This window comes from Phycodurus eques, chromosome 9 (genome assembly GCF_024500275.1).
Source record: "Phycodurus eques isolate BA_2022a chromosome 9, UOR_Pequ_1.1, whole genome shotgun sequence".
NCBI classification, from domain to species: domain Eukaryota; kingdom Metazoa; phylum Chordata; class Actinopteri; order Syngnathiformes; family Syngnathidae; genus Phycodurus; species Phycodurus eques.
In genome coordinates, this window is record NC_084533.1 from 17,253,096 (window position 1) to 17,272,164 (window position 19,069).

General features: G+C 41.2%; 1 protein-coding gene across 8 annotated transcripts in view; it reads left to right on the top strand.

The window, feature by feature from the left end:
• Positions 1–19,069, top strand: part of ablim3 (actin binding LIM protein family, member 3) — a 53,624-nt gene that overhangs the window by 17,651 nt on the left and 16,904 nt on the right. For all 8 annotated transcript variants that reach the window (XM_061685586.1, XM_061685587.1, XM_061685588.1 and 5 more), the window contains exons 3-6: positions 6,689–6,872; positions 9,319–9,434; positions 17,652–17,778; positions 18,411–18,504. In XM_061685586.1, coding sequence (XP_061541570.1) covers positions 6,689–6,872; positions 9,319–9,434; positions 17,652–17,778; positions 18,411–18,504 — 521 coding nt within the window. The remainder of the gene's footprint in view (positions 1–6,688; positions 6,873–9,318; positions 9,435–17,651; positions 17,779–18,410; positions 18,505–19,069) is intronic.

Here is a 19,069-nt window from a genome sequence, read left to right on the forward strand (position 1 = left end):
AGTGGAGGGGGGGTTACATCGAAGGGAAACTTCCTGTAGCTATAGCAACCGCTGGTACGCTAGTCCAATCACCACGCCAAAGCCTGGTTGCTAGGGAGGGAAGCGAGTGTGAGAGGCACTGGGACTTCTCCACAACGGCTCTCCAGGATGCATGATACATGACAGGGATTAATTCTCTCCTTGTCCATGTCAAACATCACGGTATTGAATGATTTCCACACAATGGTACCTCGATTATTGTCTTTAAATATGTGTGTATGTGAATGTTAAATTGCCAGTGTGTGTGCCCTGACGAGGAGGAGCATAAAATATCCTGTTCTTAAAGATAATAAACGCAGCTTTGCTTTCCATATTCAGAAGTTAAGGTTACACATCCCTGGTGATTTAGTTTTAAATCTTTCCTGGTTCCCATTCATTCTTATTCACCATTTGACGAGTCGCTCATCAGCCCTCAGAGGTCCTCAGCGGACTCCACTGGGCAACCATCTGTCTTCATCTCAAAACCACTGCCAAGTGCCCAAAGAGAGAAATGATTAATGCACAGTATTTCTCCACTCTAGAATTTCACTTTTAGCCTCCCCCTGTTGTCTTTGTTAAAAAAAATCTTGTCCATCCTTTTAGGCTACACTTTTTGATATCACGTCCTTGATATTCTTCTAACACCGATAACATAAAATATTACTTTAAAAAAAATCCCTTCTAATGGTAACAGTTTTGGTTAAAATAGCTCATGATGGGAAAGCAAGAATTATGTTAGGGGTGGAGATTCCCAAACTTAAGCAGATTCTTATACAGTGAAGCCTCAAATGCTGAACACTAGTGGTTTTGGCCAAATAGAATATATACTGTATTTATCCTACTGTATATTGGCCAAAAACCTGGAGTTTGAAGGGACACTTATAATGTCTTATAAGACCTCAACTCAATGAGCCTCTCAAAGACTCACATGACAGTTGTATACTTTATAGTTTTTTTCTTCCCCCCTCTGTGTTGTTGTGCCACCACAAAGAGGAAAAACATAAAATTGAGCAGCCCACACAACTCTGTCCTGTTTGGCATTTTTATGGAAACAGTGTGCCTGGGACTTAGGAGAGGCAATTTACATCCCAAGCACAAGGGGTTATCTCAAAATGTAATCATTCTCAAAGTAAAGTGTAAGTGTGTATCCATCCATCCATCCATCCATAAATCCATCCATCCATCCAGCCATGCATCTAATTTCTATAGCGTTTGTCCACATTAAAATCGCAGACAATCAGGAGCTTATTCCATCTGACTTCGGGCGAAAGGCCGTATACACCCTGGACAGGATGCCAGTCAATCGCAGGAGACATACAGTAGACAAGCAACCATTCATGCTCACATTCACGTTTATGGAAAATATAGTCTTCATAAGTATTCGTTCTTCTGCAAGCCTAAAGAGCTTCCGTTTACCTTAAGTAACTCATCCGCACCACAATGAATAGAAACATTGATTTGACACTGTTGTCAGTAAGTTACTATAATCAAGCAACAGTGATGCTAGGAAGTTACTGTAAAACCCCTATGAAACGTCTAACAATGCATCAAACCAAGGCTTTAAGCCTCTGAACAGTTTCTTTCACCATTTCTGATGGGAAAAAAATATTCTAAATGGAAACAAATTGGAGGTCCCCTGGCATCACAGAATATACTGAGTTCAGTCGTAGAGGAGCCACTCCATGTAGGTCGCTTACTTTTACCTACATTAAGTAAAATCTCCATGGCTAAACAGAGGCAGTGTTTATTTTATTTTATTTTATTTTTTATAAATTCCATGTGTCTGTATGATTTCACAGGTGTGTATTTTAATTTGGCAGCCATCAGTGCTGTTTTTGAGTCGTGTTGAAATTATACAGTTCTCATTATCACCTGGATTACTGGATACTCATAGCCCATCACTGCCATTGCCACCAGAATGATTTTGCAAACTTTTTCATCACCTCATTCTTGGATCTGCATTTTACTCTATGCGTGCCACAAACATTTCACTGTTTGCTGTAGAATTGAATCAGACCAATGGCATACAAATCTTAAGAACAACTGCTTGTTGCTTAATGTTGAAGTTTAAAAAGCTTGCACTTAAAGATGTGGTTTCCAGTCTGCCTGGAAAGGAATCTGCTGTTGTTTGCAATTCTGATAACTTCCTCCCCCACCTCCTGGTGCCCATCAACAATATTCACAATTAGAAACAGTTGGCCATCCATTAAATACAGTCATTATACAGCACCTGATAAATTGAGCATGTCAGCATTTCGTTGAAAGCGTTTACTTAGATGTAGCCTCACATTATAGCTCACGTGGCTTCAGCTTTCTCCTATCGCCTGTCTGACTATTTTCTCTACCACCTGTGATTTGGCATGACTTCAGAATAGTTTCTGTTAATACGTCGTTATTTACTGCAGGGATGTTAGAGGAACCCACAGCATAATGCCTGGAGCTCAGCTGTGGAAGAATACCTCCCCTGCTTAAATTTGCCACTGTCCTGCCACATTTAATCCTAGTTTGCCTTCATTATCATGTAGAATGCTCTGAAATTTTCACAGCAGAACTAAAAAAATGTATGTATGCAGCAAGATAAGTTCAAGTGACTGCACAAAGGATGACCTTTTACCATACAGAACACTATATACAACTCCATAATTAGCTTAGATAACAGTAACAGTGAGAGACACAACAATGTAATGAGTAGATGTAAGAGGCTCGTGTGCTAATGTGGATAAATGGGAAGCTTCGTGGTCAGCCTCACAATGGTTTTGAAGAAGAAACTTAAAGGCTAAGACACAAGGAGAGAGAGGGGAGGTGTCTGGTTTATTTTAGGTTTCCAGCCTTGGCTCACGTGTCTTGAGATGGGAATTTTAATTGCGTCTGTTGGCAGAAGATAAATACCCAATCACCCGGACCCCCTGTTTGTGTCTAATCAGTGTAGTTCTTAATGATCACAGCTGCAGATGACAGCCTATGTGTTAACCTCCAATCACTAGACCCATGATCTCTCACAAAGTCGTTGGATTGCCAAAAATGAGAACCATGAAGTCAAAAGACCCATCTTTTACTTCCCTGCATTAGCAATCCACTTAGGGATTGAATGAATTCAATGAGGTCTTAAGTGTTGCTAAATTCATTTTGGAAGCCAATTGTGGCTAAATCGGATTGTTTTAATATGCATTTCTCACTTCACTAGGTCTTTTTGTGTATGTATTATTAAATATTGAGACTGCAAGTCCCCCTTGGGTAGCCACGGAATAACTCAGAAGCCCATTCACAAGACAGTGAAACAGACGACAATTTCTACTTTGGTTTTATTAGACTACTGATTTTATGGGCGTATGTTGCTACCACGTGCTGCTGGTTGTGCAGCTGTAACCAAAGCCTTTCTTCTGTGAGCCAACCTAACCCATGCCTCTGCAGGAGCAACCACACTTCTGGCAGCAAAAACATGGAAGGCTTTGGAAGTTTTGCTTTTGGGTAAAGAATGAATTTAGACGAGTACTTGAAATATTTTTTTGGTTTTGAAGAAGAGCACTTTTATTGTATATTCATTTTCTAATTTGGATGTTGCTATTGAACATATATGAAAACACACGGTCCTCAATTTCATATTTTTACACAAATCGATATTATTGGTGGCGGCACGGTGGACGACTGGTTAGAGTGTCTGCCTCACAGTTCTGAGGACCTGGGTTAAATCCCCGGCCCCGCCTGTGTGGAGTTTGCATGTTCTCCCCGTGCCTGTGTGGGTTTTCTTCGGGCACTCCGGTTTCCTCCCACATCCCAAACGCGTGCATGGTAGGTTAATTGAAGACTCTAAATTGTACGTAGGTGTGAATGTGAGTGCGGATGGTTGTTTGTTTGTTTGTATGTGCCCTGCAATTGGCTGGCAACCAGTTCAGGGTGTACCCCGCCTCCTGCCCAAAGAGAGTTGGGGTAGGCTCCACCACGCCCGCGACCCTTGTGAGTCTAAGCGGCTCAGAAAATGGATGGATAGTATTGGTCGGTCCCCATGTGAGTCTATTATATTCACAAATTTGTGTCTAAATCTAAAGTGTTGAAAATGGCTTGCGGTCTTTGGTGATGCAATGTTAATGGCTCAACCAACATGCCTGTTTTTTTACTTTCCTGGCAAGTGATGGTTTTGAAGATACGAGGTTTCTGCTTGACCCCAGCCATTTATTTTTCCCTATTTCCCTTTTCCATGACTGTATCAGATAGCATGTGATTAAGATTTCAGTAGGAGCACTAGTTCTATGGGATCAAAATGTGGTGTGGACACTTTGAAGGCTGTGGCTCTAAAAATGTGGTTGAAACGCATTTTTATCAGCTTCTTTCCCGTTTTTCCACTTTCTTCCCTTTCGCTGTACTTTTCCAGCCAAGTCCTCTTGATGCCAATGACCTGTCATGATAATGAAGATCCATCATAACGTCTCACCATACACACTGTCAAATTTCATCATCTTACCTCTGCTAATGCACTCTGCCAGCACATCAGAGATGGATGTATGTGTTTCCAAACTTCTGCTGCTGCTGAGACTGTTTTATTCCTAAGTGAGGGGATATTGATTTTTTTATTACACCGTTAAGACTTAACACTCCTCTCATAAACATCTTGAGATTAAATGAGCCCCTTTGAGGGCTTTACAAATGTGTGTGTGCCTTTGTTTGTAAACTCAGTGCCACCTATTGTCAAGTGCCAGATTTAGGACGGGAAGTCAACTCCAACATTTTTTAGCCAATATGTGACCAAGGCCAAACATTTGACATTTTTATTTTTTCTGTTGCTATTTACAACTGTGAGCGGAATTACAATTTCTTTGTTTAACCCTTTATTGGCCCTCCCTTAAAGTGTAAACTGTAGAGAATTTTGAGTGTCCATTGCAATACTTCAAACTTAAGCCAAGTGTTATGCCGTCTGTCTGATTGATCTGATTGATTAAGCATGTCTTGAAGGATTGGAGGAATATGGAGTGCATTATTTGCGGGCAATCAGCAGAAGCACTGTTGATTCAGTCTCAACTAGTTTTCGCTCTAAAAAAGAACAATATGACATCTATGGGAAGCTGGCTCCAAGAACCTTCTGCCTTGGTTGACGTCTACTGACTGCCATTCTTGTTAACCTCTGTGGATTTAATTTAGCGTATTTCATTATGAATGTTTCACTATTATCGCTTCACATCATGGTCCTTTTTAAAGTTCTTTAGTAGAGAACTATGGTCCAATTATGCTCCTTTACCTGATATAGAGCTACATCACAGTGGTGTTTTGTGGGGTGTCTTGGTAGAGATGCAGTTTGTCTCACATCTTAACTAACCACTATAATCTTCTTCAGACCTGTGCTCCAGTTCACCAGAAGCATCACTGTGTTCTTAATACTCACAATATAAAAGACTGATAGTTTGATACAGCCATTTTATTATGCGTCGTAACAGAGACAGTCTTGTCATACGTCAGTCTGGATTTGACGTACATCACGTGATCTCCACTAGTGCCACGTCGAACATTGTTTTGTTTTTTTCCAGAAAGAGGGTATAACATCTGTCAACTCATTTTGTTGGTTAACCACAGACATTGGAAGAAACCATACACCAGTAACCACGTTGACCGCTGCTCTACAAAAAAAAAAAAAAGCCTTTTTACTATCCTGTTAACCCCAATGGAATTCATTCACAGCTCTGTGGCCAAATGCTGAAAAGCAGAGACTGCTTTGGGTACACTATCTAGAGACAACGCTTATTTGAGACACAAGCATACACACACAAAATGCAATCTTCATCCTTTGAATTTATTGTTGATGAGGAGAGGTTGTAGTCTGTTTTTTTTGTCAGCTTCTTCACATTTGCATTAGGGATGGGCAAAACCATCCATCCATCCATTTTCAACACCGCTTATCCTGGTTAGGGTCGCAGGGCATCGGAGCCTATCCCAGCGGACTTCGGGCGAAAGGCTGACTACACCACGAACTGGTCGCCAGTCAGTCGCAGGGCACACATAGACACAGACAACCATTCGTACTCACATTCACACCATCACTGAGTGGGAACTGAACCCACGCTGCCCACACCAAAGTCAGGCGAGTGTACCACTACACCATCAGTGACTTTGGGAAAAACCAAACTGGTAAAATGTTTGCTCTATTATCAACTAATTGTTATTTTTTTTTATATTGTAAAATTGTGGGGGCGTTGCCGTTAATAGAATAAGTGAGAGAGTGAGAAAGAGTGCTTTGTCTGAATGAGTTGAACCAGCAGATATCGAAGTGCATGGAACTTCAGGGTCCAGTAAGTGCAGGAGCTTTTGAAGAATGAAGAAAGCATTTTTCAGCTATTTTGAAAGAAAAATTGATTGAATGAGAAAGGAGATCTGGGAAGGGCCAAAAAAAACTCTATAAAATATGTTTATTAACAAGGGAGGATTTACAAAGGATTTGCACTCAGTTTTGAGATGGTAATATGAACAACATCTGTGTACGGTACATCACAAGGAATTATTTTTAGTGTATGAAATCACTGTGATATGGTAAAAAATTCTCAACATTTGCAAAGGGTTTTTAAATGTAAGTTAAAATGAGAAGTGGCAGTAGTGTCAGAAAGTTAACTTTCCTAGATTTTCAAACTATTTTGAGAAAGTTTTTAATGTGCATTATGACAATACATTTTCACTAATCTTTTCACAGTGTGTAACTGTGATCTGGCGAGGTCAGGTTTCTTCCAGAAGAAGGGCGAGTACATCTGCACAGCAGACTACCAGCGACTGTACGGCACACGGTGCGACCGTTGCAACAGTTTCATCACGGGCGAGGTGGTCTCTGCTCTGGGACGGACTTACCACCCCAAGTGCTTTGTCTGCAGTGTTTGCAGGTATGTGTGCACACACTCACCAACACACACAAGATCACAGTTGCGACAGTATATTGACTAAAGCCAGCCGCATACCATGTAATGCTCATGAGTGACTAAACAAAATTTGAATTACAGGTGTATCATGTAACGTCCAATCAAAAATGCTGTTGTATCACGTGACTTTTTGCAACAAAATTTACATTTATGGGTACCAAGTGAGATTCAGGTGGCCGCCGCCAAGCCGTACTAATACAGTATATGCATTATATACTTTGTAGCAAATGACTTTTCGCAACAAAATTTACATTTATGGGTATTAACCGGGCGACGCGGTAGACGACTGGTTAGCAAGTTTGCCTCACAGTTCAGAGGACCGGGGTTCAAATCCCGGTCCTGCCTGTGTGGAGTTTGCGGTTTCTCCCCGTGCCTGCGTGGGTTTTCCCCGAGCACTTCGGTTTCCTCCCACTTCCCAAAAACATGCATGGTAGGTTGATTGAAGACTCTAAAAATTGCCCGTAGGTGTGAATGTGATTGCAAATGATTGTTTTTTTATATGTGCCATGCGATTGGCTGGCGACCAGTTCAGGGTGTACTCCACCTCGCGAAGATAGTTGGGATAGGCTCCAGCACACCCGTGACCCTAGTGAGGATAAGCGGTAAAGAAAATGAATGGATGGATGGGTACCAAGCGAGATCCAGGTGGCCGCCGCCAAGTCACACTAATACAGTATATGCTTTATATACTGTGTATAAATTAGTGTTACAAAAAACTTAACTAAAAGTATCATTTCATATGTCTAAGAGTGCAGTCAATGAATCTATCGTTGCCAACAAAGTCGCAAATATTGACCCTCCTCCTGTGTTCTCACCCCTTAACTCATTCCAGTCAGTTAACATGGATATTTGACTTCTAAAGCCGTCAATGGCAGTGAATGTGTTAACTCTTTTTGTAATATTATAATTTAGCTACATTGGCCAGGGAAATCTGCTTCATCCTTGACAACCACGTCATGTTGTTTGTGGTTCAGTTAAATCCTATGTGGTGCCTCAAAACATTGTTTCATAGAAATAACATCAGGGGTCACAGTTTCCGATTGCAGCGAGGTGGTATGTGTGCAAAGATCAATTGCAGAGCAAAATACAGCGGCTTGAATTGTACAGCTGTCACTGCAGTTTCAATCAGCCTTGGAAGGCTGGGCAAAAGTGTGTGCTCCATTTATGTTAAGGTAAATTGGGGACAGGTGCACCTAAGAGAAATGGGGGCTGAAACACACTGTAGGGTAGAGGGAGCAAATCTGCTTCGGGGTCTATAACAAACACAACGTCGGCTGCTGCTCTGCGGGTGACTCCTTCTGGTTCTTTACGCCATTTCCAAGCCTTGGCGTCACAGTAAAAGGATTATTGCTGTCCATGTCATTTAAACAGCCTTCTCTAAGCCTTTTAGCTTGACCATTCATTTATACATACTCCCCAGTCATGGGTAAATCAATCAGTCCCTTTAAAAAAAAAGAAGTGAAGTGTTTGAAATGTGTCATAATCTGCCATATGAAGCTTTGTGTGTCTTGTTTCTCTGTGAGGAGTGGTGAGTCTGCAGAAACTCAAGAATTCATTTTTTTTCCCTCCCGCACAAACGCAGAAGCCTCCCACTTAAGGCGTTTCCTACTTGCCAGCCATGTCCACCTTTAGTGTGCACTGTCCTTTAAGACACAAAAGTAGGAGAGCTGTCCCGTAAGTTTTTTGTTTTATAAATACTGGTAGACGGCACGGTGGCCGACTGGTTAGAGCGTCTGCCTCACAGTTCTGCGGACCAGGGTTCAATACCCAGCCCCGCCTGTGTGGAGTTTGCATGTTCTCCCCGTGCCTGCGTGGGTTTCCTCCGGGCACTCCGATTTCCTCCCACATCCCCAAAAAAACATGCGTGGTAGGTTAATTGACAACTCTAAATTGCCCGAAGGTGTGAATGTGAGTGCGAATGGTTGTTTGTTTCTATGTGCCCTGCGATTGGCTGGCAACCAGTTTAGGGTGCACCCCGTCTCCTGCCTGATGATAGCTGGGATAGGCTCCAGAACGCCCGCGACCCTAGTGAGGAGAAGCGGCTCAGAAAATGGATGGATGGATAAATACTGGTACCGTATCATTTTTGACATTGAAAAATCACATGGTGCAACATGTAATAGTACTACTAATAGTTTATACTTCCAGCCCTTGTATTATATTTTAGAGACTCATTCCAACCTCTCTCCATGAGCTGTTTAAATACAGTAAAAAAATCAACTTCCTATTATTTTTTATTTTATCATTTATGTTTAAGAATGTATTTTTATATTCATTATACTTAATTAAGTGTTTCTTCGCAGGTGTTCCTGTCAGCAGTCTTTTGCTATTTCTAGGTATAGGCCTATTTCTAGACCCAATCATGAACAGTACTAGTGTTGTAATTCTCTGTCTGTTTACACCTCCACAGTAAACCTTTTCCGATTGGAGACAGAGTGACATTCAGTGGAAAGGAGTGCGTGTGCCAGCAGTGCTCTCGCTCAGTGGTCAAGCCAAATGAACCTATCAAAATCCACGGGCCCAGCCGTAAGTCCGGCATCTGCCTTGCTTTCTCCCTTCTGTTTCGATCAGCAGATCGCAAACTCTAATTCGTTGTGTCCATTAGCCCGCTTAGCACATATAGCTAATCAAGCTTCTGTCAGATCATTCTGCCCAGTGAGAATGATGCAGCTTAACACATTCATCATTCATTTGTCACTGCCAACACTAAACATCAAGAGTAGCAATATGTTTATTACTTAAATGCAAGTATGATGTTGCTGTCTGAATTTGAAAATGTAAGCGCTGAATTTCATGTAAGCATCACTGTTCCTGTGCAAGATTTTTAAGCCCACGCACCCCCCGACTGTTTTCTAATGTAAAAAGATATATAAATAAATTATTGGACAGCATGGTTAGCATGTCTGAATCACGGTCAAGAGGTGCCGGGTTCCAGTATTGGTCTCGGCTCAGGTAGAGTTTTGCGTGTACAGTATTCCCGCTGTTGGGGTGGGTTTTCTCTTTTCTTTTCATCTTGTTTCGGTCAGTTCTATTTACATATGATTCAGGGCTTTTCTATTAAAGCCCTCTTCTACAATTAGGCATGCTGTCTTCTTGTCAACCTCCCTGATGTATTGCTTTCATTTTTTCAAATTCTTATTTTTAACAGCTTCTCCCCCATAATGCAGCACTTGCCCTTCAAACTCCACTGTAACCTTAAAGGCCCTGTAAAGTGTAAATAAATGCCTTATGAATTTGACACATCACTCAGAAGAGTGTTGTTAACAAGCCTGCCAAATTTGAATGAATTAATTTTTAAAAAAAATCAGCAAGTACATAAAATGAGGCTCCAAAATTGTGAAAAATAGAGCTATCCTCCCAGTTCTCAGATGGTGCTGGCTTGAATTTTACCTGTCAATGAAATACGTTTGTACACTATGTGCTCAAATGTCTGCAGTGTGATCCACATGCTGAATAATGTGTGCCGCTGTGTTTAATAAACAGTGAACATTCCCTGAAGTATCTCTGTTATGTGGACCCATACGCAACAACAACAAGGGAGGCGATGGTGAATTGGACAACTCCGCCACCGGTCTAGCGAGCTCACCGTCTCTGTAACATGATAGCTCGTTAGCTCATTAGCTCTTTAGCTTGTGGGCTAGCAAACCTAATAAACAGTTAACCTTCCCTGAAGAGTCTCTGTTACCTGGACCCCCGCAGCGAGCGATGGCATATTGGACAGCACCAACGGCAGTCCGTGAGCCCGCTAGTGATTACTAGCTACTAACCGCTAGTGGGCTCGTAGACCGCCCAATTGGCCATTGCCTTGCTCCATGTGCCACGTCGGGGTCTACACAACAAAGACATGGCTGACTGCACTCTGCATTGTTAGAAATGAAGAAGTTGTTATTTTGAAGTAATTAGCAAATGCGCAACACAGCTACTGATGGAATGAAGGGGCTCAGTACTGACAGTATATAGTGGGAGAGGCCTGACTCATGCCAGAAAGCCCAATTGCATACTTGGGCTTGGTTTTACCTCCACCCAAAAAATCTGGGCAACCAAAATGGTGAAAAACGGTTGAAACGCTATATCTAAACAATTCAGTAATAATTGTTCTCAGTCTTTGCATGTTTTCAGCACTTATCTTCAAACATATTTTATCCATCCACCCATTTTCTGAGCCGCTTCTAATCACTAGGGTCGCGGGCGTGCTGGAGCCTATCCCAGCTATCATCGGGCAGGAGGCGGGGTACACCCTGAACTGGTTGCCAGCCAATCGCAGGGCACATACAAAAAACAACTATTCGCACCTACGGGCAATTTAGAGTTTTTCAATTAAGGTGCATGTTTTTGGGATGTGGGAGAAAACCTGAGTGCCCGGAGAAAACCCACACAGGCACGGGGAGAACATGCAAACTCCACACATGCTTGACCGGGGATTGAACCCTGGTCCTCAGAACTGTGAGGCTGACGCTCTAACCATTCGGTCACCATGCCGCTAACTTGTTTCATGTATTTGGAAAAAATAAACAGAAATCCCTTTACAGGGTCTAAGAATTACAGATGCTATGCTTGTACTGTGACACATGATGGTAACTATCATAGTAAAGGTAATTACAGTCATCTTGTGGGATCAGCTGTTTGTTTGTTTTCCTGAGTTGAAAAGGGGAGGTGTTTATTTGCGGTGCGGTGTTCAATTCGAGGTAGGTAGGCATTTATTGTAGCGGATGCCACTATTTGTAACTAGTGTTGGTGTCCTTTTTGTCGTATGTTAAATTCTTGCGAGAATGGGCTCAGATACAATCTGATGTCAGTATTTCCACTTTAGCAAAAATACATAATACATACAACTAGTATCACAAATGAAGTGAATACACTGTATTGTGTTTGCACACACAGGTAGTGTGCTCGTATACCCTAACCCGTTGAAGGTTGGAAAATGAAAACTATGACAACAGAACAACGCACTAGCGATTAATAGGGAATAATTTGTGTGGTGCATGAAATGTTGGCTACTGCTCACCGACTGTGCAGTAACAAAAGATGGTGGAGCAGGACTAAGTTATTGTCCTACCCAGAATGTCCCATTCATGAGAACAAAATCCAAATGGCTCCCCAGATGCGTGTTCATCACTATTAGAGTGTGTGATGGTGCTCAGAGGGCAATCTTGAAATGTAATCCTCTCTTTTTTATACAGCCTGTTCCACTGCAGCTTTGTGACATGGGTGTGGTTTGTAAGTATGCAAATGCATGCTTAGAGCACACGAGAGGTAGTATGACTTAGTATCTTTATTTATTATATAACTGTGGTCGGATTATTGTCCAATCAGGGGATACATTGAATTTGTAGTTGTCTTTCCATTGCAGATTTTGTAGCTCCTTAAAACACAGTACATATTATTTATTTGGATCACATGTACATTATTGGGTTTGTGGCAATATTTGACATATCAACATGGACCAAATATTTTGTTTGAAGTTATTCTTATTATTAAAGTTATTATTTTAGAATATGTGGAACAGTGGGAGACTGGTTAGAGCGTCTGCCTCACAGTTCTGAGGACCAGGGTTCAAACCCCGGCCCCGCCTGTGTGGAGTTTGCAATTTCTCCGCATGCCTGCGTGGGTTTTCTCCGGGCACTCCGGTTTCCTGGACGCTCTAACCAGTCAGCCACCGTGCCGTGTATTATACACTGTCTATATAATTGTACATTACGCCTTGCAACTTATAAATAGTTCCACAATAACAGCAGAGATTTCCAACCATCATCATAAGAAGCAACTGTGTCATGACTCAGTAGAAAACTGGTTGTGTACACTTACAGACGGGAAACAAAGTCTTGGCTCTGTGGATCTAGTCCTATCACCACTGAATGACAGTTCCAATATTTTGTTTTCCACCAGCAAACAGACTGGATGTGCAGCAATGTTTCACAGTAAAGTACAGTTTGTCTTGGCTGACAGTTTGCGGAGTGAAGCAGTCTCTTTGCTAGCGTGCATAGATTTCATGGCGAGTAGATCATATCTGAAAAGATTTCCCAGAAAGCCTTTTCCTAATGGAAACAAACTGACTTTTCCTTAGTACTGTATCATAATACTCAGAAGCCATGCATCATGTGTAGTGTACCCTCATTATCAAAATTGTCCTGTTAATGATGTTCTCAATTAGGGCTGGGTGATATATTTTTTCATATCATATTATTATCACCATTTTTTTGTATTGTTTATTGTAACGTTGAAAAATATTACAACCATTTTGATCCAACAGTACAAAAAAATTTGTAAAATACAACATAACACGGTGAACTAGTTTACAGTCTTGACTGAGTGTTTTTCAGGTATGCAAGACCCAAAATAAAACAAATTGCCTCATTCGGATAATGAAAATGCCTTAAAATGAAAACACTATAATTTTTAAGTTATGATGCTACATAGGGTGTTAACATTATTGCTACTTGCAAATGTGAATCATCTTTAATAACAATACCAATTATCCATCCATCCATTTTCTGAGCCGCTTCTCCTCACTAGGGTCGCGGGCGTGCTGGAGCCTATCCCAGCTATCATCGGGCAGGAGGCGGGGTACACCCTGAACTGGTTGCCAGCCAATTGCAAGACACATACAAACAAACAACCATTCGCACATACATTCACACCTACGGGCAATTTAGAATCAACAATTAATGCATGTTTTTGGGAAGTGGGAGGAAACCGGAGTGCCCGGAGAAAACCCACGCAGGCACGGGGAGAACATGCAAACTCCACACAGGCGGGGCCGGGGATTGAACCCGGATGCTCAGAACTGTGAGGCTGAAGCTCTAACCAGTCGACCACCGTGCCGCCCAATACCAATTACATATTTTTAAAGTTAAAATATAACACAATACACAAAACATTTAACAATATAAAAATTAGCAGGCCTGAATACTCTGAACAAATGCCTTTTGCTCACAACAACACTCCTCATGGTCAATATTTAAAACAGTAAACCCAACATTATATTACCTTACAAAGCAAATAACAAGCCAATTTAAATCAAATAAATATAGAAAAATATAAAAACAGTTTTCATTCAACAGTGCAACGGATGTTGAAAAATATAACACAACAGCGCACTAGTTTACAGTCCTGAGTATTTTTTTTTTTTTTTTTTTTAAAGTACTTTTGAGTATTTGAATGTACAAAATAAACAAACTGCCCCCTCAGGGATAATGAAGACACCTTGGATTGTGAACATGATAATTTTCCAGTTACGATGGTACATACCCTGTTAGCATTATTGCTACGTTCAAGGCGTCTTGCAGGAGAGTTACTCATAAATGTCATTGTGCATTCTGTTCTACAATGACAATAAGAGGCAATTCAATTGAAATGTGGATAATCTTTAATAACAATACAGATTAGCTAATTTTGCCATGTTCCAATCCGCCTGAATAATGACGATGACAGGAGTGACTGCTGTGAAATTTATCACGATCACTAATCGTGATCATTTAATCGCCTAGCCCTGTTCGCAACAACACCATACCGTGTGCTTTTATGCAAAGTAATCGTGACAGCAGGTGAGTGACATAATACTTTTGGGGATGATGCAGCTTTTGTTTTTGGCTTGATTTCCTCTGACTTTAAATCAAGTTGAGCATTTTTATAGTTGTGAGAAGAGGCAGCTGAGGTTATGATTTTAGCAAATTTGCACAGCTGTTGATTAGGTGGGCTGCTGCAGACTGGTAGAAAACTAGCCAGTTTAAGTGGGGTATACGCATGCACACACACACACACACATGCACACACACACACGCACACACACACACACACACACACATACTGTTTTGTTACATGTTAAATAAGGGACACAGAAACCAATTTTTACCATTTTAACCCATTCTTATATTGCGAGCGACCCGACATATGACGAGTAAAAAATTAGCATGCGTGTGCTTTATTGAACTACCAAGACCGACCTATGAGAGGCAGCATGGTGCTACAGGGCTGTTATTTGTGTCCGAGAACAGCGCAGGCTTTAGGCTGTTTCCTAATTGGCTATGGTTCCATTTCACGTCACAGTCATAGAGTCCCTGGCTCGGCTGAACTTTGTGTTGACCACACATACGTATAAGGAGTTGCAATTGTACAGATTGAACAGGTTTAACATTTATGATTGTAAGTCCTGACCATTTTTCGACCAGATCGGGGAAGAAAAATCACCTAACACACCCCTCACAATAATTGGTCCGGATAATACTTTTGAGATACCCTTTTCAGGCCTTTTGTGTTGCAATGTGACAAGATTTCCTAAAAATGACACTGTCAAAGTGCAATCAGGTTGGAATGGACACTCCAACCTAAGGACAATGCACCAAGAATTTTGAAAATCAGATGATGGGTTCTGGAGAAATAGATATTTTTTGTGGCAGAAAAAAATGGTCTTTTTGGAGAATACGTTTGTGTGATATTGTCTATAGAAAATCTGGTCACAAACACCACCACTGTAACCTTTATAACTGGGAAAGTAAAATGTATGGGTTTTTTTCAAACTCAAGACATATTTCCTCTGCTTTTGGCTGGTGACCGACCAGTTCAGGGTGTACAGCCTCTTGCCCAAAGTAAGGTGGGAAAGGACCTAGCTCACCCTTAACTATAAGTATAGAAAATGAATGGATGGAGAGGTAGATTTTATTAGTGCACAAAATGCGTGGCTGTGGCTCAGTAGGTAGAGCAGGTTGTCCAGTGACCGAAGGGTCTCTGGTTCAAATCCCGGCTACGACTGTCCGCATGTCCAAGTGTGCTTGGGCAAGACACTGAACCCTAATTTGCTCCCACTGGGCCTGGAAGCGCCTTACATGGTACCACCCGCCCATTGGTGTATGAATGTGGGTGAATGTGAGCCCTTGTCAAGTGCTTTGGGCACTGTGATGGTGTAGGTAAAGCACTACATAAGTGCAGTCCATTTACCAAAGGGAAGTAAACATCAGTTACATGCAAAATCACTGTGTCAAAGAACAAAACCAAGAAACAAATGAATTTCACACAAAAAACAATGAAGATTTACTGCAAATCTATGTGACTAAGTTAAAAAATATATGCAACACCTTGGCAGGTGCCACATACAACACCTTGGCAGGTGTCACATACAGTAAAATTTTACAACAAATTCTGTTCCTTTTCTTCCTTTTTATGTGTGCCATCCTCAAAAAGGATTGTTCGTGAAGATTCATTGTATGAGTATCTCAAAGGCTTTCTTATCAATAAGAAGTGTCTGTGTATCGACTTCCCTGAAGCCCTAGGGTTCGATTGAACCCAGTTTAAGAACCACATTTAATTCATTCACTAGTACTAGTTTTTGTCAAAACTACAAGACTACACAATCACTGACATTTTACTAACATCTTCCAGCAAAGCAAACTACTTTTACACAACATTCTCTTGTTTTCTTTCCTTCTTTTGTGGTTTCTTCAAGTAGCAAGCCATTTGTATCTGAAAGGGTTGGTCACTTCATTAGGGATAGCGAGAACAACAATGCAGCCAGGATTCTTGTTTCTTTGATTTTGAACATGAAACATCCAGACAGCTTGAATAATGCATCAGACATATATAGTGCTTTTCAGGATACTCAAAGACGCTTTACACAAACAGACAAACAATAAAAAAACAAAAAAACAGTAAAAATGTGTTTGAGCGTGAAGTGCGGAAGCCGGTGTCCATGCCGCGGTCAACCAAAGAGACAGGACACTGTGGGAGCCATGGTGGGAGCCTCGGTAGACGCAGTGGGGAAGTCCAGAACCCTCCACTGAGACGATGATTTTCGCGGAAGGAGCCATCTGATAGCCGAGCTTGTGGTGCCGCATGGATGTTCGTGGCAGCGCCAAAGCTGAAGCCAGAAAGGAGTCAGCACCAGAGAGGGACGTGACCGTATATGTTGAATCCTGTATTTAAAAGAGGGTTTCACCAAGTTAGTGGAAGAGGAAAATACAGAAAACAAATCAATCACTCCGATAATTTAAGGGAAGACATTTGTTTTATTTAACTCGCCCATAGGCCAGAGCAATTGGATGTACAGGTATATGCCATTGCGTCTGCTTGCAAAATCACTGGTTTCTATGTTATGGCCTAAAAACTCAATGATGCACGACTTTTGGATATTTACAGTTGTCATGAATCTCAATAAATATACAGTAATAAACTGTCGAGGATTGCCAGTACTCACTCAGAAAGGCCACACTTTCTTCACCGTCCTCGCACGGATGTCCACAGCTCCAATCAATCCTTTGGCTTCGTCTGATACTCAGTGATCCCCCTACCAAGGTGTTCCCAAAGTCAACTCGTCAAAATTTACTGTGACGTTTCAAATTGCGTCATTTGCCCCAAAAACTTATCTTAAATAGTGTAAGCATTACTCACGAACACGGAAACATGCAAACATTGAACTTTATACGTGAGGAGAGCAGTTTGGGCCTAACAAGAGGCCTTTGAAGTGCTCATTAAGTCATTGTTTTTTTTGTTTTTTGTTTTTTTAATTCCACCAAGATGGCGGTCACTTGTCACGTCGCTATTTTCTGACTTTGATCGGAAGGGGCTCATATTCTGCCTGATTATCTGTGTATGTGTAACTGGCCTTTGGCCTTAAAGGACATAAGATTACACCTTAACTGTGCTTCCTTCACCTATTCTTTCATCAATTTCTTATTTTCTTTTTGTTGCGCTGCTCAATTCCCAATTCCCCAATTCTCTCTACTCTGTTTTCTTCTTGCACTTTTTGTCCAGACTGTGCCGGATGTAGAGCAGAGATCAAGCAAGGTCAGTCTCTCTTGGCGCTGGAGAAGCAGTGGCATGTCAGCTGCTTCAGATGTCAAACGTGCAACATGGTCCTCACCGGAGAGTACATCAGCAAGTGAGCATGAAAAGAAGAACATGAATCAAAATACTGTGGAGTGAGTCATAAAAGTCGGAATTCGGCAAAAGTTAAAAAGTCTCCAAGCATCTAATAATTAACTCTGGGCAAGTGATTTGCTATTTCGTGAACTTTTTGTGGTTTGCAGCATTTTGCAAAATAAGCACACATGTTTTCAATGACATTATAGATTCCCCATTTCTTTTCAAAGTTAAGCATTTAACATTGCATAGTTAAATTTTTATTATTGTGACTGAAGCCTGTCACATAAGTGAAAAGAAAAATGTTAGAAAGTTGAATTTGTGATGTGTCGTCAATTGAAATGGGATTGTGAGTGGTTAATATTTATTCATTTGTTTTTACACCTGCAGTTACAGTTAAAAATTACAATGTTACCGATAACATTGCATATATCATTTAGTAAAGGTTTTATAATGGCAACAGTTCGACCCTAACAGATGATTTCTATTTTCATTATTCCCTGAAAATAGTCAAAAAAAATTGGACAAATGAAAGATCCTAGAATGAATTGAATGTGACTTTTGAGATTCCTCTGTACTGTTTGATTCTCTCAGTCTTTTGAGACATCAAACAAATAACAGCTTTTTGATGTACAGTATACTCTGTTGCAGGGATGGCGTTCCATACTGCGAGGCAGACTACCATGCCCAGTATGGGGTGAAATGTGAGGGCTGCAGCAGATATATAAGTGGAAGGGTTTTGGAGGTGAGAACCGAAAACACTTTCAGCAGTGGCACAATGCTTACAGAGATTTAGCTCGGCGGATGTGTGCAGTAATTGAGAAATACTCAAATATGAGATGACTATGCTAACTGAGCATAAGCAGCCTTATCACAATTGAGCAGTCGCATTTCATCCTTGGCTCTGTTTAAGCCCCGCTGTGCTCTGGGAGTGTGCGACTTACGATTGGAGAGTGATAAACATTTTGACATGCTCAACCAAACCGAAACAAAATCATCTGCAGGAGTTGAACATACACTCTATTTAGGGATAAGGCAGTTTACGGTTAACCAATAACCTTTAAAATTTTAATGATCTTTATTACGGTTTGTGAGTAATAGTTGTCTTTTGGCTTCTCCCATTTGGCGTACCGCCACAGCAAACAAGAAAGAAGAAAGAAAGAATTAGACACAAACTGTAGAAGACGATGAAGAAAAAGAAGAGGGAGTCATTTCAGACGCGTATCTTAAAGTGCTACAAAACATGGCGGAAGGCTGTCCAAGTGACGGTGATAGTTTGTCACTTACAAAGAAGATTAGGGCAGCTCGGT